The sequence below is a fragment of the Eulemur rufifrons genome, chromosome 2, assembly GCF_041146395.1.
Source record: "Eulemur rufifrons isolate Redbay chromosome 2, OSU_ERuf_1, whole genome shotgun sequence".
Lineage (NCBI taxonomy): Eukaryota > Metazoa > Chordata > Mammalia > Primates > Lemuridae > Eulemur > Eulemur rufifrons.
The window spans coordinates 98344141-98368401 of record NC_090984.1 but is presented as its reverse complement, the minus strand read 5'-3'; the positions used below and the strand labels follow the sequence as shown (position 1 = coordinate 98368401).

At 45.0% G+C, this 24261-nt stretch overlaps 1 protein-coding gene across 1 annotated transcript; it reads left to right on the top strand.

The window, feature by feature from the left end:
* On the top strand, nucleotides 1–19828 carry LOC138398594 (uncharacterized). The gene is given in 8 exon segments (XM_069492912.1): nucleotides 1–82; nucleotides 2660–2747; nucleotides 2852–2930; nucleotides 7525–7671; nucleotides 10091–10206; nucleotides 19185–19236; nucleotides 19239–19434; nucleotides 19437–19828. Coding segments are annotated over 8 exon segments (1152 nt in total).
* Nucleotides 19829–24261: the final 4433 nt, after the last annotated feature.

Genomic DNA, 24261 nt, shown 5'->3' with positions numbered 1-24261 from the left:
ATGGTATCCCTTGCAGCATCACCTCCCTCCAACGAGTCCCAGGCCGAAGGAAGTGTGGTGGAAATGGGCCTTGAGAAATTAAGTAACTGCCCAGTGCCCAGGGGAAGGCCCCCCAGAGAGCGTCTTTCTCAGTGTCCGTCAGTCTGTCTACCCCACTTCCCTTGCTAGGAGACTGCTTTGGGCAGGGGAGTGTAAGGCAATTCTGGCTGAAAAGATGGGAGGAAAAGTTGTGGGAGGTACCCCTGGGAGGGGATTCCTTGGAAGGAGTTGCACAAGTGAGGAGTTTTCTCTTGTTCCTGTTTTTAATACTATTGTCTACATTGATACCTAAAACTGCAGACGCCATGAGGAGAGCCATCTGAAGCGGACATCAGTTTAAGAATGGAAAAAAGGTTAGAATCTGGGTCCTCGTTTTTGGCACTGGGCCCCTGATTAAAATCCTGGCATTATCCTCTCTCACCTGACTTCTTGTTTTATGAGACCATAAATATTCCTCTCATGTATGGATAATATATTCAAACTCCTATGGTTCCAACTCCTTTCTGCTGGGTCTTCTGTTACTTACAGCCAAAAGCACAGTGGAGGTAGATTGTGGTTCTGGTATTCACTTCTATTATCCAAGGGTATTGTCTAAAGGAAATAATTCTGTTCTGGTTGTTTTTTGGATTCTCTTTTGCATTGTCTTTGTCCAAACTGCTATATAGTTCCCTTAGCTGCTCACCATAACCGAGTATGTTCAAGTATTATAAAAGAAGAACTCTAGAAATTTAGGACTCACTATCTTTGTTCTGAATCTTCTGTCTTGACTCTTCCCTATTCTCAATTCTCCCAGCTTTCGACTTCTTCTCCATCACCCAGTATGCAACTTCCCCTCTTCCTCGGGTTTGACTTTGGGTACTCCTTCTCCATCACAGCTCTGACTTCCACTGGTTAAGATTTGGGGTCTCCCTCCAACTCTGCTGCCTTTGCACGCCTTAGGTAAAGTAAATGTCCCTGGGATTTCCCACCTCAGTGCTGTCTTCTTCATTCCCATTTGGGTCATCCCAGGATCTTTGCTTCTAAATCCTTCTTTGTTTGAGGTTCTCTTCTGGGTTCTACTGCTAGCACATCTCCCTGCTCAGACCAGAGTTTTTTCCAGTTGCTGAGACTCCTTCGTCTCTCTGTCTGCACTGGCTCTAAGCTCCCCCCTTAAGTCCTGAGTTGTCTTCAGCTTTGCTTCCGAGGAGGGTGGCTCGCTCCTCTTCTGTGCGCACTTTATGATAAAAGCCAGTTGCAGGTGTTACCCGGGGAGGATGCCTTCTTCCACACAGCTCTGCACTGTTGTCTCTGCCCATCCTCAGACAGGCATTTAAATCCTGCTCTGGATGTTTCCGATGGAAGAAGAGGCACTCTCAGACCGGACACAACTCTGTCTTATGCTACTAACCACCTTCATCTCCAGGTTTAGCAACCTGGGATTTTTCTGTCTGATTTTTCGGGCCCATGATATGAAAACTACATTAGGAGGCAAGAGGTATGCAAAAATGTGCAAAAAGTTTCTCTGTTTTAGCAGGAGATGCCTGCCTACTTCGAAGGTCCCTTCCAGCTCTTAAATTCCATTCTTCCAAATAAGACGGTAAAATATTCAACTTCACGGATTGCTAACAGATTCTTGGACCAAAGCACGAGCCACCCTCACCACGCCTGATTGGATAACAACGCAAAGTACAATGGTATAACATGTGCAATGCATTGTCTTTCCTTTTTAAAAACTCATTTTATAAAACTCCTTAATTGAATCAGGCTTGAACTTCCTGTGGCATAAAACCAAATAGAATTACACCGATGCTAAAAATGTAAATGTATCCCAGATACCACGGACTGATATATTCACGGAAGCGTTTAAGCCTAAAGACTGGCGTGCACACACTGTGATAATAGAGCCGAGCCTGAGGATCAGGCATGTGAGATATAAACATTTACAGGAACTTTGTTTAATTCTCTGCTTTCTTAGGATTGTAAAACTAGTCTTGACCTTGGAATCCCAGAATGTCAGACGTGGGAAGGCCTCTAAGACATCACTGGTTCATTCTCCAGATGGTAGAAGGATGCCTGGAGGGGGGAAAAGACACTTTCAAGGGCATTTAAAGTACAAATAGAGCCATGGCCAGGTCAGTTCAACACACCTGCATTAAGCGTCTACTTTGCGCCTGTCACAGCCCTGGGCATTGAGATCCAGACGTAAAGAAGAGACAGCAACTGCTCTTGAGGTAGCCCCAAGTATTTGGATGTCCAGATCAGTTCTACTTTTTTCTTTAATTGTGAATAGATTTCCTGAGAGATAGGAAACTCTATATTTTAGCAGAGCATCCTTAAGAGACTAGGAAAAAATAAAGGGCTATCTCTCTGTCTCCTGGTCTTGAGCCCCATTCCCTAAGTGGAATCCTACTGTGAGTGGCAGAGGGTCAAATATTATAGCTCTGCCCCGGCAGGTCCTTTTTGTGCCTTTCGTTCCATTGCAGAATCTTATTTCTTATTATTCATTCATAACACATCCGTGGGTAGCCACAGCCTGGTGACATTTCAGCTCATCATAGTCTCCCTGTTTGGGGGCAGGTTAGGGGATATCCCTTGGAGAATGCATGCACAAAATGCTTCTTTTCTTTTCTTATTTTTAAAGGATCGTCGTCAGCCACCCAAGGAGGAAAATTGCGCAGGGTGATGCTGCTGTACCAGTGTGAAGATTTTGGCTGTGACGATGGGGCCTGGTATCTCTCTTTTTTAGTGCTGTTGCCAGGCAGACTTGTTACTGACACAAATTTCCTCTCTGATAAGTTGAACTCTCCCCCTCCCAACTTCATTATGCCTGCAGCCGGAGCTCTGCTGTAGAGGAAGCCATGCCAGACACTCTGATTCACGTGCCTAAAATATCAACTGGCCTGGGTATGCGAGTGATGCGATAAATCTGGAAAACATAAATCAGAGCATCAGATGCTATATCTGTTCCTGCGCATAGGCTGCAGCAGGCATGGCGAAATGCCCTCCCACCCTGTCAGGGCCACGCCCAGGAGGAGGTTACAGGACATGGCTTACAGGCCAGGGAAAGCGGGGCAGAAAGAGCAGGAGCTGACTTGCAGAAGAATCCTTAAAACCACTGATATCCACCCCAGACGTCAGGCTGAGACCAGAGCTCAGCCTCAGAGACTGTACGGAGAGGCTGCACAAGGAAGCCCCAAGAGAAGCCCCAGTGTTAGAAAATCTTATAATATTGAGAACATGGGCCAGGGCCTAGTCCCCGAGTGTGGACAACATCAGAGAGAAGGTTGGCTTCAGCTTCACTAGGAATACTGTCAAGATGGAAAATAGAATATACAGAATCTGGCAGGATTCTGGAAGCCTCCTTAAAGATGTTGGAAAAAGGCAACCAATAAGACCTCCCTTTAGTGAACAGAGAAAACTGCCTCTGGTGGCCACTTCATCCTTCCAAAGCGCAGGGAAAAAGGAGCCTTGTCTCTGTAGCCAAGGCCAGGCCATCAGATCCCGGGGTTTCTTGACCTGGGGGCCTGGGGACAGCTGGCTTGTTCACAAATGGCAGTGCTCCTCTGGGTCTGACAGGCCAGGATTCCTAGTTCAAAACTGGTTTGAGAATCGTATGAAAGTAAGGAGTGCTCCTACCTCAGATGGCTGGCCCTCGGGCATTGCTATGGCAGGGTTAGGTCCTGCCACATCAATGTGACGCTACCCTAAAAGTAGATCAGACTCTTTGGGACTTCGTGCCTGGGGACTCAGGAGAATAAGGAGTGAGCAAGAAACAGGTGGGATGAGGTGGGAGCTGCCATTAGGAGCAGAATTGGATGTAAATTCAAGGAAATTAAGCAACGATCAAACGTTCCAGCTCAAGGTGTCCCAGAGTTACATTCTAGGGAGCCAAGAGGACTCATGAGCGGACAGAAAGGCTCCACCTGACATCACAGTGTCAGATAAACGAGGCCAGGGACCTTGTCTCCAGGCATCAGCCAGTGAGACCATCAATGTGCAACAAGGTGAGATATTGAGAAATTAATTATACTTTATCTTTTTTGCTACTCTGACCTATCAGCAAAAACAATGGAAAGATAATTTTCCCCTTTCCCTTCCAGGAAAGGCAGCCAGGTCTTTGTGTTCCCAGACCTGGGTTCCTTGACCTCAGGCAGGGAATTCCCAACTCTTGGTGAATCAGGCCCACCTGGGGAAATAAGGCGGCTTCCAAGCAGGGAAAGGGGTAGAAGTTTTTGTTCTTCAGGAGTAAGAGCTTGTCAGGGCCTGACCCCAGGAGGTGGCTGGATCCTGGGAACTTGGAAAACAAGAAGGGGTGGGTTTGCAGAATTCTTCATGTGGCCTGTCCCTTATACTCTGTGACCCAGCCACGGCCAGATGAGGGAAGGCTATGAATGCTCATGGATCCTAGATATTGTTGTGGCTTTGGAAGCAGGGTTAGGATCCTCTTAGAGAGCCCAAGGATGTGCAGAAGAGTCTCAAAGGGCCATCTTTGTGGTTGTCTGGAGCAGAGGTACCCAACAGAGGCAGGGACCAACCCATGACAGAGGCTTCAAAGAGCAGAAACAGCCACATGGCAAGAATGACCCACACCAACTGCAGAATGAGTTGACCTTGATGATCTGCTGGGTCCAAGACATGTAATTCTACACGGCCTCTGTCTCCTTCTCTCAAGCTGATCACGATGCAGAATGACTGACACAGCACCCTCGGATCTCCAGTCACAAAGCATGCTCTGTTCTCTCTACCTGGGCCAAGGCAATGGTTGTACAGCTGTGCACCATTTGAATGCCACCACCTAGCGATAAGTCCACACACACGTGGGTTATTAGAGGAAGACATGTGTTGCAGATTGGCTAAGTCCAAGATACTGACAAGAAACGTTACACAAGCTTTTGGATTTTATAATAATAATAATAATAAAAAGCTTCCATTCTTTTCATTGTCAGACTGCAAAATCAACAGCTGCACAGGATCAGGCACCAACACACAGGGGCCATTTTCCTGCTTGCACAGGAAGCCCCAGCGTGCTCCATATTTCTCTAGAATCACACCGCGAAGACAGCCAAGGTCTCAACTCCGGCCCTGATTCACGGCTGGCTTTGACTTTGCTTTCTGAGTTCAGCCCCCTCCTTAGGTCATCTCCCTGGTAGAGATAACACTGCCATGTCAAGGCCAGCGTGCAGCCCACCATGCTCACAGTCTCATTATTTCCGGTGCCTGGTCAGCTGTCTCAGGGGTGGGGACACGTGGCTCGATGGACTTCCAGATGCCCCAGAGCTGTCCCTCCATCTCTCTTTATCTCATTTCCTAATGTGCCCCTACATTCACCCCTCTTCTCCAGCATAAACTCCTAAATGTTCTTTAAGGTCCAGTTTAAATATCTCTTCTCTGGGAATTTTCCCCGAAACCCCAGGCAGACTTCATCGCTTGCAGCTCAACCCTTGGCCCACTATTTTATTTCACTGTAGATTATAGTTTAATTGCTTACCTTTCTCACTTATTAGATAGCAAATCAGAGAAAAAGACCCACATTTTATTAATTCCCTGAGACTTGTGTAAATACAGATGTAATCATTATTTTTCCTTATGTCATTTACAAATTCATTTAAAATAAATACTGTGTGGGTGCAAAGCCCAAACTAGGGAAATATCTGGTTTTCAAGAGATCACAAGCCAACCAAGTCAAAAACTCTGGTAAAATTGCCTATTGAGAGATAAATTTCTTTTAAAAAAAAAAATTGGGGTAAAATATACATAACATAAAATTTACCATTTTAACAATTTTTAAGTGTATAGTTCTGTGGCATTAAGTTCTGTGCAACCATCACCACCATCCATCTCCAGAACTTTCTTGGTCTTTCTCAACCAAAACTCTGTATCCATTAAACACTAACTTCCCATTCCCACCCCTCCCACCCAGTTCCTAGCAACCACCATTCTACTTCCTGTTTCTATGAATTTGACAACTTAAAGTATCTCATATAATTTGAATCATATAATATTTGTCCTTTTGTGACTGGCTTATTTCACCTAGCATAATGTCCTCAAGGTTAATCCATGTTGTAGCATGTGATATAATTTCCTTCCTGTATGTGTATACTTCATTTTGTTTATCTATTCATCTGGCAACAGATACTGGATTGCTTCTACCTTTTGGCTATTGTAAATAATGCTGCTATGGATATACAAATATCTGTTCAAATTCATGCTTTCAATTCTTTTGGGTATATACCCAGAAGTGGAATTGCTGGATCATATAGTAATTCTATGGTTAATTTTTTGAGGAATTGCCATACCATTTGCCACAGCAGCTATACTATTTTACAATACCACCAGCAATGCACAAGTGTTCTAATTTCTTCAGGTCCTCACCAACACTTACCAGTTTGTTTTCCTTCTTCTTCTTCTTCTTTTTTTTTTGAATAATCCTAATGTGTGTGAAGTGATATCTCATTGTGGTTTTGATATGCATTTCCCTAGTGATTAGTGATGTTAAGCAAAAGATAAATTTCTTTACTTTTTTTTTAGATTATTAAAGAAATATATCATATATTATAGAACATTTGGAAAATACAGAAATAAAAATTAAAGGAAAGTATAGGAACATACCAGAGGAAAAAACCCCATTAATTCAATTACCTAGAGATAAATACTGTTAACATTTTGGGCTATCCTTCCGGTCTTTTTTCCCAGGTAAATCAATTTTTATGGTAAAAATTAATTTTCTTAGTAACAAGTTCTCACCCAATCCTGCCCCTAGAAGGGAACTTTTTTGTACAGTGAATTATTTGCTAAGTTCCCTGAGGGCTATGCTGCAGGGAAAATATATCATTGGTTTTTGGTTTACTACCAGGCTTTTGTTTTGCTGAGCAGGCATAAAACAAAGTGTACAAGCACAAACTGCTCTGGTGATGAGACTTTTAGGGCTGTTGATGTTGGAAGGGAAGTGCTCAGCCCGAGAAGAGTAACAGGTGAGGGGAGGCTGCTGGCCAAGGAAGATAGCTTTGGAGGAAAGAACAGATGTCTGCGGAAGCATTTGATTACATTTCTGTAATCACACCAGAGCTTCAGTAAAATCTTTATCGCTCACCAGTGCATGGTGGAGTGTATTTGCTTGCTGGGAACATCGGGAATGTGCCAGAAGGTGAACGAGGCTGGAGCAGAAGAGAACAAGGGCTTGCCCCAGGGCCGAAACAGAAAGAGGTAGAGCTCATGTACTCATAGATTTGGGCCTTCAGAAAGCTTGGGTGGATACTACATGCTCACTGCTCTGTTAGTATTTTCCCATGTAATTTAATAATCTTCTAAAGCATCCTACCTGTAGCCGAGACTGTGAACGAGTAACAGTTACCAAAAATCCACTTTTTCTTCCTGGGCTCCTTTGCAGTTAGATGTAGCCATGTGACTGAGTTTTAGCCAAGGGAGAGGGGTTATGGTTTGTACCATTTCTGGGCCAAAGATTTTAAGAATCAGGGCTGTCCCTTCCTCTTCCTTCCCTGTCTGCAGTTTAATGAGGGTGGTAACAAGGCCCCAGGGGATGAGCGAGCCAAAGAGTGGAAAAAGCCTGAGTGTCTGGAAAACCAGCAGAACCACATGGCAGAGAGCCATCTGCTAACCGGGATCACTTGCTTCAGCCTAAGGGGTGAGTTAAAAGTAAGTTTCTGCTGTGGCAGCAGCCTCATGGGCCGTAGCTAATATACCGTCAATAGAGGCAATGGAATTACCTACCACTCTGTGGTTAGATAGACCACAGATGGCTGGGGGAAATATTGTGAGGAGTGGTATTGTGTGGTGAGCTCAGCTGCCCAGGAGTTGGGTATATCAGATAAAATGCTTTGGGCTGGAAATAACAGAACCGCCCAACTGAAACTCATGAACAAGATGGGATTTATTGCCTACCTGGGAGTCCAGAGGTACAGTGGACTAACTACATTGATTGCTACAGTGATGGGAGGACTCAATTTCTTTCCACCTTTCTTCCCTTTTGTACAAATGTTTGCTCCTAGGGCTAATGTCCTGGCGATTGCAGGAGGCCTGGCTGCAGTCAGGCGCACGCACTCCACCATTCCCATGTGACAGGGAGGTACGTTTCCCATGAGCAACCAACAGCAGCTCAAAGCTTTGTGCTGAACCAAACCCTGTGACCATGAAGGTGGGACTACCCAACGTGGCCTGGACCAATCAGGGCCATCTGCTGGCGCTGAAGGTTGGCCTGGTCCCACCCAATCTGCATGACCCCCACCAGTGATGCCTATTTCTGTAAAGGGACAGAGAGACTGGGTTGCCCAGTTGTACAGAGGAGAAAGTCACTTGATTTCAGCTTTCTCTGAAATAGAAAAAGTTCTTTTGAAGATGCTAAAGAAAAGTGAACTCATTTTCCCCTTTCGTGGATTGAAATATTGCTTTGGAAAAATTACTTTCTGCAAAAAAAAAAAAAAAAGACAAGAGGATTGAAACCATGAAAAAGGTAAATGACTTAAAGACAAGGGCACAGATTCAACAACCTGGGGAAAACTAAATGACTTAGAAACAAAGTCCAGATATTTCAGAAATAATATTTTATAAGAGGTACTTTCATAGTGAGACAGTACAAGAGGAATAAAAAAAGATAGTGGCATATCCTGATGTCATGTGTGGAATAATGACATTCAAATTTGTTTCTCAGACTGTTACCTCTGCATTATTAAAATACTTTGCACACTTACGTGCGTTAAGCCATGAGTCAAGGACACCATCTCTATGCTAAGTTCAAGCTGGATATGCTGATCTCAGCTGCTCCTCCAAACAGTATAAATTCATTTTCCTGAACACTATACCATGTCCTAGAAATAAAAGAGAGGTAGTTAGGTGAATGCTTTTCTTCCCATACTGCATTACTCTTTACCTTTAAGATAGGAATTAGGTAGGTTTTACTTGTTAGTTCAGAGAATTAGGCCAATTATTTTAATGCACACAAAAATAATTTCTTTCAGCGCAGACTCTCTTTGATTGACTTAAAACCCCTGCTGGTAAAATCTGCACAAACAAAAGAAATGTGAAGAGATCTGCTATAATAAGATTAAGCTCAACGGCAAGGCAGGTGCTGAATTTAAAATTAATTGGCAACACCAACCACAAAATGGCCTAATTCCCCCTTTTTGCTGCTTTATGGAGACAACAAAAGCAAGGGAGCCCACGCTGCTTGTTTTTCTGTCCCAGCCCCACCCAGTGCAATCCTCGTCTTTCCAATACAATCCTCAATGTCCAACTCAACTTCCACTTCCTCCACGGAAACTTCCTGAACTACTCCAGCCCTTATCTCCAGACTTCCTGGCACTCACTGGAAGGGCACTAAGGAATAGGCATAAAAAGCTCAAACCGTGACGTCAGTCAGGTCTGCCATCACCCCAGATCTCAGTCTGCTAGCTGTGGGACTGGGGGAACCACTCTGAGCCTCAGTTTCCTCCTCTGAAAAACGGGACTAAAAGAGCAACTGTGAGAATGAAGTAAGATAATTCATGCAGAACACCCAGGACAGTGCCTGACTAGAAGCCGCCAATTAACATCAGCTATTAATAATATCTGTATATAGTCCCACCCGACTTGGAGTAGGACATGGACTAGATAGTCCAATTGAACAGTGCACAACCCATTCCTCTTACGCTGAACTGAAGGGAATTAAAATGCTTTTCAAAATGGAGATAACTGTGGACCAGGCTGGGCGGCAGGGCAAGGATTGCACTGAGTGAGTACCTGTTCTGAGACAGGCCCTCAGCAAGAACTCCACAAATGCGGCATGAAACAACCACAAAACTCCCACCCATTCAAGTGACTGAAAGAAACTCCGGAGCTGCTGCTATCAGAGAAAAAACTAGAACAGGACTGGGAATGTCAGCACACCGTCCAAAAGAGCACTGCTAGTCAGAACTGTTTGTGTGATGCCTGGTCAAACAGACATTCAGGTCTTGCCAAAATTTAGAAATGGGCCAAACTCACATATGAAAATTTTATGTCTTGGATTCTTAGTCCATCTGCTGCAACAACATACCATAGATTGGGTGGCTCATAAACATCAGAAATTTATTTCTCACAGTTGCGGAAACTGGGAAGTTCAAGACCAAGGTGCCCGCACATTCAGTGTCTGGTGAGGGCCCTCTTCCTGGTGCATAGACAGCTGTCCCCTCGCGGTGCCTTCGCGTGGCAGAAGGGGTAAGGAAACTGCAGTCTTGTGAGGGCACTAATCCCACCCCGAGGGCTCTGCCCCCACTACTTAATTGCCTCCCAAAGCCCGGCCTCCTAATACCCTCCCCTTGGGGATTAGGATTTCAACATACGACTTTGCAGGGGACACAAGCATTGACCATAGCCGATTCTAATTGGGTTGGATAGGAGGAGAAACACTTAATATGTTTAAGAGAACCCCACGTTTTTAAATCACCTAAAAAAAAGAGTCAACAAATGAGCCATTTACAAACAATCTTTATGAGTTTGTTGATTAAAACAAGTCTGTTAGGCCCTGAATTGAGCAATCCAATTTAATGGCACTTGCGTTTGGAGTGATGAAAGTCTATTTCTTTCTCAAATACAAATATCCATTGCTTAGTAGCGATTTGTAAGAGCCTGAACTACAGAATGATGTAAATCAGCATCAGAGCTCTGACTACACTCTCCACCAGGCATATGTTCTTGAGCAAGTGTCAGTTTCCTCATTTATGAAATGGGAATAATATTTTCCCCATCTCATTATGTTTGCTGTAAGGATTAAATGAGCTAATTCATGCAAAGAACTCAGCCAAATACCTGACATGTAATAAACACGCAATAAACGCAAGCAATTATGATAATAACTATTCCACACTTCAGATTTCTTACTTCTTTCCTTAAACATTGTTCTCAAATGCTCTGACTGTAGTTTGTTTAAGCACAATTATTTACATGAAACTTGGAAACAGGACTTTGCTGTTTTGAGGAACTGGCATTTTTTTAACCAATAAATCTTCTGAGTAGTGCTCTGTGGATATTAAAAATGATACGAATGAGAGTTCTCACTGAAAATCTGTGTAGGAGGTAAGAAAACCAAACATAAAGGTGAGGGAGCTCGATCTAACTTACAATTACTTACCTGAGAATTCAGCTTTTCTTCCAAATTGAGTTGTTTTCCTACCCTCAGCAAAACATGCTTCAATTTCGTCTCTGACTTGAGAAAACTTCTATAAATCAAATACCTACCAAGTCACCTATGCCCTTGCACTGAATCTGGGAAACGCTGAGTTATGACATTATGCACCTAACACTGCAAAAATAAACTAAAAGAGTAAGTCTCCTTAGAGAGGGTTAAAGAATAGGGTATCCTTTGTATACAGTCAGAGGTGATGTCACTGTCTCCCTGTCACTGGGAGGGTGCCAGGAGTGGTGATAGGGCTGAACCTGGAGCAATGATGGATTGCATCTCTCACCTGGACCCTTCATGAACAATAACCCCTTTGTGAGGCCATGGGCCCAGGCCTTTCTGCTCGTGAGAGGAGGTGCAGTCACATGACCTGCGTGAGGACTGAAATTTCCATGTCAGCCTTCTTATAAGAGAGCTCTAACCATGAAGGTAAAAGCCACTGCTGGGGACAGGCACGGGCAAGGTGCTGAGAATGCCGGAGGGACCCAGACTGGCATGGCTGCTGACTTCCTGGAGCTTCCACTGTAGTGGGAAAGACAGCAAATACATAACTGGGCCAACGCGGATCAATTACAGTTGTAACGAGCGCCACGAAGCGTGGTGCAGTGTTGGATTTTATATTGAGACCTCACAAAGAGGGGGAGGGAGAGTTAGGCATGAAACTGAAAACACATTTTTTACATCAAAACAAGCATGGAGACATGATGTAAAGCACAAACTTCGCATGTTTTGAAGATAAAGCTGGAGACAGCAGAGAAAGATCACATGTGCCTGGGGTGGGCCTGGCTGTGCCTCGAGTTCTCTCCAGCGTTAGGTGTTGAGGTTTCTGGGTGCTAGGGGTGGCTGAGTAGGAGGAGTTTGAGAAGCCCTGGCCAGGGCACAGAGGTGGAGCCCGCCAGAGGGGAAAGTCCTCTAAAACACTGAGAATACCTACTGATGGCTGGAGGGTGGCCTATGGCCAGGAGATCCCCAGCCCAGACTGGCAGCCACCAAGGCCCTTTCCTGGCCATGCCACTCTCCACGTTACACACATGGCGTTCAGTGCTGTCTGCTCAGCCAAGGCTGCTCCTCATTTTATGCTGCCATCTGGCCTTCTTTCATGGTGGTGATGAAGCTATTTGTCTTGAGACACAAAGGTGCCAGCGCGCGTGTGTGTGTGTGTGTGTGTGTGTGTCTGTGTCTGTGTCTGTGTGTGCATGTGTGTGTGCAGAGGAGATGGTGGGCTCAAAGGTGGTGGCCGTATATTATGTCAGCCACCATTTGAGCACTTCTCCAACCCTCCAGCCCCAGCCCAACAACTTCAAACTTCTCCGACTAGATTTTTGCATATGAGGCATTTCTGAGATGTGGGGAGGGAGCGGTCAGCTTGCCGTGGGATGAGGAGTGACTGAGGGCAAGAGAAGGCAATGGAGGTAGAGAGGGCAGCCTTCCCCGTCACAGAACATGTGGGGCCAAGGTGGTATTGGCTGCAGGGAAATCTCTGGGACCCAGAAAGCTCAGGACATAGTAGAACCTGAACACTTCTGGGGACTCACCCCAGAACTACTGAGAACCAGAATTCTTAAACATCATCAAAGTTACAAAGGCCCTAAGTAAACCATATTAAGGATAACTGAAAAATTAAAATGACCCCTTCAAATCTTTAATAATTTGGTTACTACAGGGCTCCAGTTATTTGGAATGGTATTTCACGTTCTTACATCCCTTGGCACGTACCATTAGCAGTTATCTTGTTATCAGAATAGTTTGTTGCACACGAAAAGTTTTTACCTTTATGAGAATACTTACAATGAGCAGAGAAGGCCGATGTTGATACCTGGATGCTGATAATTAATCTCATACTTGCTAAGATCTGCATTTCTGTACACTAGCTCCACCAGACAATTTAATTCCTTAATATTAATATAATCGAATATATTTTCTTAAAAACTTGAGAATTTAATTTACAGTATGTTGTGATTTGAATCGTCTCCCAGAATTCATGTGTTGGCAACTTAATCCCCAATGCAACAGTGTTGGGAGGTGGGGCCTGATGGGAGGTGTTTGGGTCATGAGGCTCCACCCTCATGAATGGATTAATGCCATTAAAAAGGGGGCTAGTGGGAGTGGCTTCCCTCTCTTGCACTTTTGCCCTTCTGCCATGTGCTGATGCAGCAAGAAGGCCCTCACCAGATGCTGACGCCTTGATCTTAGACTTCCCAGCTCCTAGAACCATGAGCCAATAAATTTCTGTTCTTTATAGATTACCCAGTCTCAGGTGTTCTGTTATAGCAGCACAAAATGGATTAAGACATGGTATATTTCAAACCAGTTAGAGAAAGGATGAAATACTCAATAAATGATGTTGGGTTGATATGCTACTTGTTTTTGGACAGAGAAAAGGTAGACTCTGCCACCCCACCTCACACCTTATCTAACAATTAATTCCTTATGGTTTAAGAGCTAAACAACTTTAAAATATATGTACGTGTGTAGGAGGATTTTTAAAAATAATCCTGAGATGAGGACAGTCTCCTAAAGCAAGACTCCAAATCCAGAAACCTTAAACAAAATAACTAACAGATTCGATTACATGAAATACCAAAGTTTGCATCCAAAAAGATACTACAAACAAAATTAAAAACAAAATGGCCAGACCAGAAGCAAATAGAGGTAAACCCACAAGCTGCCTCCCCAGGTAATCTTTGCACAGTAGAACTCCTCTTACCTCTAACACCCAGCCTTTGTAGAATGTTCCTATCTCTCCTATACAACATTTTTTTGGGGGCCAAGGTTTATATAGAAAATTTTATTTGTACATCCTCCAAATTCATTATGACATTTTAAACAAAGTAGTATGTGTGGGGGAGAGGGTAGGAATTTTCCAGTTACTTTCCAATTGTAATTGGAAGAATGTCAGAATCACATGCAGATGTTTTAAAAAGTGCCAAGTGTCAACAAAGAGATGTGAGTTGGGCTGTTGATGCCTGCACACATGCACATGCCTGTTAAAAGTCACATTAACCGTTTGGTGCTCAGGGAACAAAGTTTTATGCATCTTATGAACTAAATAACTCATTACATATATTGACATTTTCCTGTGTTTTAGGGAATTGGTTGGCAGTGTTATATTGGTAGAAAATGGGCCCCTACTTAAGTATTTTCACTAAGTGTCTGGTGTTTAGGAATGGGTTCCTCATAGAATCAAGAGATGTTCGTATTCACAAATGGTAATACAGACTAAGGATTAGTATTGAGAAAATATATAAAATAGTTCATTCAAATCTGAAAAAAAAAGACAAAACACAGAACAGGATAAAACAATCACTAGAAAATGGGTGAAGAGTGGAAACAGACAATTCACAAAAGAAAAAATTATGAGATTAGCCAACATATAAGAGCAATACTCAACTGTAAGCAAGGAAATGCACTAAATACCTTAAAACAATGAAATCCCTTTTTACAATTTATCAGATTCATAGAAAAGGGAAAAGTTAGATAATATTAAGAGTTGTTGAGAATTTGGGAAATCAGGCACTTTTGCACTGCTCATGGCTGTGTGCATTGAGGAAGGCATTTTTCAACACAAATTAGCAGTAACTCTTAAAAATTGTAATGCACAATTGTAATGTACTACTTTAACAACTTATTTCTAGAAACCTATCATTCAGAAATACACATGTGCATGAAGACATGTGCATGAATATGAATAAATATCATGGCATTATCTATAATACCAAAAAATATTGAAAAGATCCAAAATGTACACCAAGAATTTAAATATATTATGGTGTGAAATACCATGGAGTTGTTCAAAAGAGTAGGTTAGACTTACATATCCCTGCGTGGAAAGGTCTCCAAGGCATGTTAAGTGAACAGAACAACATGCAGAAAAATATGTGCAATATTCCATATATATGTGTGTGCCTGTGTATATATGTAGGTAAATACTTAGGAAAGGCAAATGAAAGGACGCACCCTGAACTGTTGACAGCACTTACCTCTGGGAGAGAAGTAGTTGTGGGAGGAGGTGGTGGGAGATGGTATTCTCATTCACCAAGCATTCCAGGTTCTTGCTGCACAGTGTCCCTCTCTGCAATGACTTGCTTTGGCCAATAAGTGATATTGGTCTCTTCTGCGCAAAGTGTTAGAAGTCAGAGCATCGTTTGCCTTGTCTTTTGCCTTCTCCCATGAGATTGGCAATGTTCCAGATAGAGTTTGGGTTCTTCCACCAGTTTGAGTTCTAGAGTGAAGATGGTAAGAAGCAGAGCTATAGCAGATTCATGCCCAACTTGTAGTGTGAACAAGACATGAACATTTGTCGTTATAAAGCCACTGAGATTTGGGGATGTTTGTTACTGTAGTATCATGTGGCCTACCCTGACTGCTATAAATAAAGGAAGACATCTACAGGTATCCTCCATTTATTTCTCTATCAGATGAGCATGTATGTATTAGTTATAAACTAATTTTAAAAAATGACATCTCAATGAAATTACAAATGACTACATGTCAAGGACCTTCAGGATTGTTGACAAATAGAAACTACGGAAGCTAAATCCTAGAATTCCAACGGCAAAGTTGAAGTGCCTACCTGAGACCTGAACTGCAGGCCAACACACCATGGACCATGGCTACAAACTGTAGTGCTGTGAGAAGGTAAGAGGTGTGTTGTTAAGCTAGTGACCAAGAAATATGGTGGTTAATTAGACAGGTAAGAATTCTTCTCATATATGGTACTGGGGGAATCAGGGCAGTAAGCATTCTACCCAGCAAGCCACAGGGCTGAGGGGCGTCCCAATAAATGATGGGACTGTAGTGGTTGCTTTTGTAGACATTGTGAGACATTGTTCTTCAGTAGTAAGGATAAAGTTGCAATTATTGCCAATTCACTCTTGCCTGAATGTGCCAGTCCCTTCAGATGTGTCCTGAATACAAAGAATTTGAGAATCACTGATTCAGGAAGTAGAGCAGGTAATTGCATGTAGACTCTTATTTCCTGGTGGCTGCTGCCCCTGGCTCAAGTCCAGATGCTCAACTTTCTCATTAATCGAGCACCTCCTCTTTGTCAGGCACTATAATTGCTGTTAGCAATACAGACATAATTCTTGCTCTCAAACACACAGTGTAGCAGAAGAGACAGATCAGTAATATATACACAGAGGCATAGACAGAAGTAATAGCAGTTGTAACCTTTTTTTAAGGAGGTGGTAGTTTCCAAGAATTTATAATTCACACACACACACACACACACACACACACGCTTGCACATAAAATCAACCATGAAAGCCAAGTATAATTACCCTACTTTTTCAGATGAGGAAACTGAGGTTGGGAGAAATTAATTATTAGCTTCCTTAAGTTTTGACAGCCCGTAGAGGCTCAGTCTCAAGTTCTTCTTCTGTATACCAAATAACTACCTATGCAAAGGGATGAATGAATAATAGCTTCATAGTGAAACAAAGGGCCACCAGGCACAGAAGGGGAATGACTACACTTTGAATCAGAACTTTAACCTTCAGAGCAAGATACAAATGTTCAGCTTTTTGTTTACTTTGTCCCTGTAGGGTGAAAGCAGAGCTTTGCTAGTGGAGCAGGCTGGAAATCTGACTTAGGTTAGTTATGGTTAGCATTCCTTCCATTTCTGCCCGCACCCTCCCCCTCCTAGTACTGGGAGTAAACATCTTACTTGCTCAGGGCATGGGGTGGGTGTAAGGAAAGCCTTCACAATAGGTCTGCTGTTGTGCAAAGAATTCTAGAAGATGCAGATCTAGGCTGTGGCAACATGCAGGGCCCCAGGGTCCAACCCATCAAGTCTCTTGTGTGTCTGAGGCTGGGGAATTGGTCACACGTATTTGCCATCAGCTCAGTACTCTGTTTGACGTTCCTCCTGGTTAAGCACTCTGCACAGAGAAACACCCTAGGAGCCCTAACTCAGGCAGGTCTGTTCTCAGTTACTTAAGGGAGTTTAATCCGAATAAGGGTATAGCCAGGCTGCCAGCCCCAAGACTGTGTTCATATGTGGCTCATTTTCCCACTCAGCAGGGTGGGCTAAGAACAGTGAGTGGAGGAGTTTTCGCCAATAGGAGCCCAAAAGATTGGGGTAAGAGGCCTTAGTAGTGGTCTTGTTTTCCAGGCTCTGCTTTTGGGCTGAAGTCTCAGGGTTCAGCCGGCCTTTGTGCCAGAGGATCAATGAGACCCCAAGGACACTCAGAACAGAGCTGTTAGCCAGCGAAGAGAAATTCTGGACAACCATGGGGGAGGGAGTCAGGTTTGGAGAGTGGCTCAGCTCTGTATTTTAAACGGAAGTCAAGGAAAAAAGAAATTTATGAAATTCTTTTAACAGGTGCCCCAGCTGGTATTAAAATGGCAAATAGAGAGAGAGAGAGAAAATGTCAGTGAAGGATGAAGAGGCATATCTTACTTTGTGGCATAAAGATATGCTTGGGAAATGTGGGCTTCCTCATGGACTATGAGAAAACTGTACAAACGTTTCGATGGAGCAACAGGTGAAGGTTTCATTAGAGTTATGATTCCATGACATGTCCTATCAAGTTTATATTAATATCAAATTTTATTTGAATAGTGTTATAAGTGACTCTAGACCTTTGAATCATCAAGAGTCAGAAGGGTTCACTTAACCTTTTCAGTTATACTCAACTGTGCATCTTAGGCGAAATTTTGTGCTCTTGTGCAGTCAGCGATTGGGGTTCCAGTGGTATACTCTGTTTTTGACCTCTTAAACTGTGTGTGCCTTGAGGAAGAAAGTGACTTAAAAAAAAAAAAAATCTTTGTTTTCTCTGTGTCTGGAAGGACCAGGGCCAGGATGAGACCAGGATGAGGTGTCAGGTGGCACTCTCTCTCGCAGGGTTGTGCAAATGAGCTCCCTCTTAAATTTTGTGCTCTAGGTGCCTCACTGACCTCAGCCCAGTCCTGGCTCTGGGGTCAAGTGCAGTCCAGAGAGGATATTTCTCTCTCATAGTTCTGGGGCTGGAGAGTCCAAGATCAAGGTGCTGGCAGATTTGTTCCTGGTGAGGACTCTCTTCCTGGCTTGCAGATGGCCACCTTCTCACTGTGTCCTCCCCTGACAGAGAGTCTGGTCTCTCTTCTACTTCTTATAAGGCCACTAATTCCACTGTGGGGGCCCCACCCTCACGACCTCATCTAAACCTAATTACTTCCCAAAGGCCCTACCTCCAAATATCACCCCATTGGGAGTTAGGGCTTCAACATTTGAATTGGGCCAGAGGAGAGGGGGACACAAACATTTGGTCCATAGTGTAATGTGTTTAAATTACACAATTTGGGTCCCTGCTTTTGTACAAATGTTTGATCAGTGTAAGAGAATTCTAAGATGGCTCCCAAGATGCCTGCCCCCTGGTGTTCACACCCTGGTAATCCCGTCTCCTGAGGGCCTGACCTAACCAGGAGAGCTCTTTAAAAGAGAATCTAGAGGTCAGAGAGATTGGAAGCATGGGAGGGATTTTCCTGGGGCCTTGAAGGAGCTAACAGATATGTGGTAAGAAAGCCACACAGCGAGGAAATGTGAGAGGCCACATCCCCCGTGACAGCCAGCCGGAAAGCGGGAACCCCAGATTGACAACCACAAGCAACTACATTCTGCTGATAATCATGTAAGCTTGGAAGAGGATCCTGCACCTCAGAGGAGACCGCAGCCCATCTGACACCTTGATGTCAGCCTCTCAGGCCCCGAGGCAGAACCCAGCCACAGCACGCCTGCACGGCCACTCCACTCTCCTGCTGGCTGTCACCGGGGACTGCTCTGAGCTCCTAGAGGTGATCATAAACTTGTGTTGTTTTAAGCGGCTAAGTTTATGGTAATTCGTTACACAGCATAGAAAGCTACTATGATCTTCTTTCTGCAACAGATCAGTCCACATCTCCTGGGTCCCTTTGTCTCATTAAAAACAGCTTTTATTTGGCTGCTGATTATATTTTTCCCTCGCATTAAGACATAACCTCCTTTTTCCTTCTTTTTCTTTTTTTCCCCTACTGTTTCCTTTGGGAATTTACATAGTCATTCAGATCTGCTCCACACACGTTGTTATTTGAACATTCACAGAAAACTATGTTATCTCCTCCCTGCCCTCTACAAAGCATCTCCAGGGCACCCATTATTGTGGGGCCACTGTTTTCATCCTTCCAACCAGCGTTCAGGGCTTCCAAAGCCTAACATCGTGTTTATTACATAACAAGACATAAGCCAAAACAACTTGCTGCTGGGCTTTTAAAATAGCAACAGCAAAAAATCTTTTCCGGGCTTGAGGAAAACCACTTCAAATGTCTCCTAATTTCAGCAATTTTCTGGTCTATAGAATAAAAAGTCTAAAAATGGCTCTGAAAGTATTTAAGTGCGCTCACAGCGAACCCACCACTCGCTGTCAGACAGTGACGCAGGGGGCGGCACGTGGAGAGGGAAGCTGAGCGCTCTCCGCCTTGGCATCTGCAGCAGCCGCTCCAGGGAGCGTTGCCTGAGCGGCAAACGCTCCCTCTCCAAGGAGAAAAAGGAAAAGTCCTGGTCGTGGAGCCCTTCAAAGTTAGCTCCATGGTAATGTGACTCAGCAGCACAGAGCTTGTTCCTCCCTTTTGTTCCCTTTTCTAGTTGCGGGGACCCTTAGCAGTTGTGTTCATCTGGAGGGCTCAATTAGTTGCACATGTTAAAAAACCCAAATCAACCTGGCTTCAGAATAGGGGATTTTTTGGCTCCTGTAATGGATTGAATGGAGGTTGTGCCATTTCTCTTGACCTCCTCTGTGTTTCTCTTGACCTCCTCCAGCTCCCCCACAAGGACCTCCACCCCGAATCTCTGAGCTAACCCCGTGGGAAAACCCCATGGCCTCTTTCCTCTACTCCGGCCATCTCCCCTAGGCTGACCGGTTGGGCTTGGGTCACACGTCCTCCCCTTAAATCAGTTCTGTGGCCGAGGAGGTGGAATGCACTGGCCAGGATGGGGTGTGTGTGCCCCTTCTACAGCAGGAGTATGAGGTCGCAAGGACTGAGAGTAGGGGAAGGGTGGGTCCCAGAGGAACACCAGGTACTGTTATCAGGGAGGAGTGGGCACGGGGCAGGCCAGAACCATGGATGTCTCCAGCCGCGGGCCCTACTCCATGTGGGTTTTAGTTGGGAAGCCTTGAGGCCCAGAGAGGCAGCGGGAGCAGGTTTCTCCCAACCTCTATGCTTCTGCTTGTTCATCTCTCTGAGTGTCCCCATGTCACCCAGGGCCCCAGCAGGCTGAAGTAGAGTCGAGATGGTAGAGCCCTACACAGTTTTTCTCTGTCCTGGGCCCTCTAACGTCTCTTTCGGCTCACACGGGGTAGGAATTTCTGTGCCCCATCCCTGCATTGCTCGGAGAGTGGGCTGCCCTCCCTCACCGCACGGGAAGTCTGAGGCCACGTGAGGACTTCATGTGGGAGGGCTGGCTTGCCGTGGGTGGGGGTCCGCATGCAGCAAGAAGTGGGGAGGCTGCAGAGCCCTCTGTCCCAGGCTTCTGGGGCCCACACTGCCCCTTGAGCTGTTGCTTCTCTCCATGGCTCACGGGGTTGCTCTGTCCCCACTCACATGCTATCGGATCTGCCCCCTAGGAGAATCTCTCTGTACCCACTCCCTATGGGTCCCTCTCTGCATGTTTCAGGGGTGCCATGACCCCTGCTTTCTAACTGAGCTCTGGCCCAGGCCAGAATGAACAAACAAACACCTCCTGACTGTTCAAAGTGTCCCCTCCACTCCCTTGGGCAGATAGCTAGAGAGACTTCCCTATTCCCTCAAAGGCTTAAATACTTTTCGGCGGAAAAGGCAGATTTTCCCTATACAAGACACATATTTGAAAACTGGGCTTTTAGCAGTTGGGTGTATTATATACAAAAGAAAAGTGCCAATTAGTTTTGCTGAATTTTCTTCATATTGGGGTCCATTATAAAACCACCCTGATATATACCAGTGCACCTTAAATGTATCCTAGTGGGATTATCTATTGAATTCATGATGCTTAGATCATTGATTTTATATCTAACACGGGGAACGTGACTGAATGCTTCATTTATGTAGCCAACTAGTACTGTTAAGTGTTTACTAAGTGTGAGGTTCTGAGCCAAGAGATACAAAGATATTTAACACCCGTTTCTTCTCCTCCAAAAGTTTACAAACTACTAGATGAAGTAAGTGCACAGCAAAAAAATAGCTAAATACGGTTTTACATCAGAATCGATCTGTTTCTTTAAAAAGACAGCTTACTCTAAGTTCACCTAACTGCTAGCTTGAGGGGGTTTTTACTGAAATTAGCAGGGTTTGGCTCAGTTGTCTGGTATAAAAAGGGCCACTCAGAAGCTCTGGACAGCAGAAAAGATCCCGGAGGCTGGGAAGGGCGCTGCGGCACTGAAAGGAATCTTTTTGCTTCGCAGTGAAGTGGGAGCCTTCTGACTGCTCTGAAGGAAGCCGCGTGAAACCCAGCGAAGAAAATGACTCAATCGTTCTTTTAACAGGGCAAAATGTAAGTGGAAAAGAAGCAGGAACGTCAGAGTATCAATGGCACATTAACTATCTGGAGATCCTATTGGTGAGTAGGTAGTGCAGAGAATTTGTCATATCAAGTCAGAACCAATGGATGTCCCGCGTTGAGGTGGCCGGCAATGATGAGGGCATATGTGTCGGGTACCGACAGGGTCTGCCACGGCCACCAGGGAAAAGTGGTCTCAAAGACTTGGGCCCCAAATCTAAACATCTCTGGAAAGGGCCCTGGTTGGCCTATCTTGGGTCACAAGTCACCCTTGGGCCAATCAGCTGGGACATGGAGAAGGGTTATGTTGTACAAAACAGCTGACGAGTCTGTAGTGGCCATGCCCGCGGGTTGGGGTATAGGAAGGTCACTGTAAGAAGAGTGTACTGACCGGGTGAGGTAGGGAGTTAATCCTAGAAAAAGAGTGTCCAGTATGCCTGACTTTAGCTAGAGAAATTTCTGTCGCTCAACTTTAATTTTCTGTCACTCAACTTTAATTTTCTGTCGCTCAGCATTGAGATACCCTCGTTGCTTCTAGGACTCTGACATGAAGCCCCAGTTCTGAAAAAAATGGGCCATGGATGAGACAGCAAATGCCCACCTGGGCTGCTGGAACTGGGTATGTTCTTCACCCTGCACCATGTCACGTGCCCCAGAACTCAGTCCTTCTAGAATAGGACTCCTCAGAGACTACAGTCCTTCCCCTGAACCTGGGCCTATGACCAGCTTCATGCTTTGCTGGTAGACTCGCTTAATGCCAACTATCAGACTTCCTGCCGTTGCTGAAACCCCAGCTGCTGTGCTGTTAGCTCCCTGACTGCCCCTTCCTGCTGCTGAGCCCTGACGACTGCCTCCCAAAGGCTGCCTGCAAGGCACAGCCCCGTGTGAAGGATTTACAGAGGCCTGACCCAGGGAGAGAAATAAGAGACTAAAAGAGTCATGTTCCTGGAGGCAACCGGCACCAAAATTGTCAGGGAGAGCCGGATGAACCCAAAAGGTAATGTGGGGAGTTCTCACACCTTTCATGACATCTCTCCATACCCTTGGCAGAGGGGGTCTGAGCTGGCTGACGTGGGTGGGTGGGGTGGAATAAGAAAAAAGTGAAGACTTGACAGCTTCAAATACCAGACAAACAAAATCTTACTGTGATCCTATCCGTTACTGTGGATATTTGGCTAACTTATGAAAATGCTTCAAAACCACATGCGACATGCAAACACATGCAAACCAACACATTGACCTCCAGTGCTTTCCATTTTCCTGGACGGGACCCTTCAGAAACCTCCCCAGGGAGGGTCTTTGCCATCTCTTCCCCTCCCCAGAGGATCATAGAGGGAAAAGAGGGCTACGAGTGAAGCTGGGCAGTAGGGTGACAGTGGGAGCCACTTCTCAGACCACCAGAACCACCTCCAAGGATGTGAGAGGCCAGCCCAGCACTCTGAGGCTCGCTGGACTCCCGAGGCTGACTTCTGAGCCAGAGGCCACAGCACGGCCCTCCAGCCACGACGCCAGAGTGCTGTGTCAGAAAAGGTTTCTCCTACTCTCTGGGGAGTAAAGACATGATCAAAGCACCAGGTTTTTAAAACTTCAGGGATATAAAGAGACCATGATCTCCAAGTACACAAGTCCTTGGTCTTTAGAAAGAATCACTAGACTTTTTTTTAAAAGCTAACTCTCATAGTTAATAACAATATATTGTATACATGAAAACTGCAAAGAGAATAGATTGTGCGTGTTTGCACCACACACACAAAAAAAGTATGTGAGGTAATGCATATGTTAAATAGCTTGATTTAGCCATTCCACAATGTATATGCATGTCAAAACATCATGTTTTATACCATATGTATAGACACAATTTTTACTTGCCAATTAAAAAAAGAGGCTAACTCCTGAAAGGAAGGGGTGGTAGAGACAGTGCTGAAGCCCTGTACATTTCTTTGTTCTTTTTGTTCTGAGTGTCGACAGTCAACTGCTGCAGTTTGGGGGAGGCAGCGTGGCCCAGCAGGAAGAAGGTGGGTCTTGAAGGCCCGCAGTGTGGAAGGGATCCCAGCTGGGCCCTTTCCTGATACCTCGAACAATTTACATAACCTCTTCCGCTATAGTCTCCTTATCTAGAAAATGGGTAAAATAATGGAATAATAATACCTGATGTGCAACATCAGCTGGAAGAATGCAGGTCAACCCTTAGCTCATTGCTTGGCCCATGGAGGAATGTGAGGGAGACAGTGCCTTGTGAAAAGGAGAGGGTGCAAGGTCAGCAGGATGAAGGCAGGCACCTAAGGAGGGCATGGTGATGGGGCCTTGTCCACATCACAGTAAGCTCTGTGGCTCGGTCCTGCTCATCCTGGAACCGCCAGCAGCAAGCCCGAACCTGGGGTGGAGCAGCCCTCAGGAAATGCTTGTCAGACTGAATGGAGCCTTGGCTGGGCCCTACTGTGGGGAGAGATTTGCAGAAAGGGAAGGAAGACAGGTGAGAGAGGAAAGGACAGAGAGGCAGGCCTGAGGCAGTAGGAGGGAACAAATGCCACAGAGTGACAAAGCCTGAACAATGGAGATCCCAGATGATAAACTCTGATTGTGCCCTATCTTTGGGGCCCCC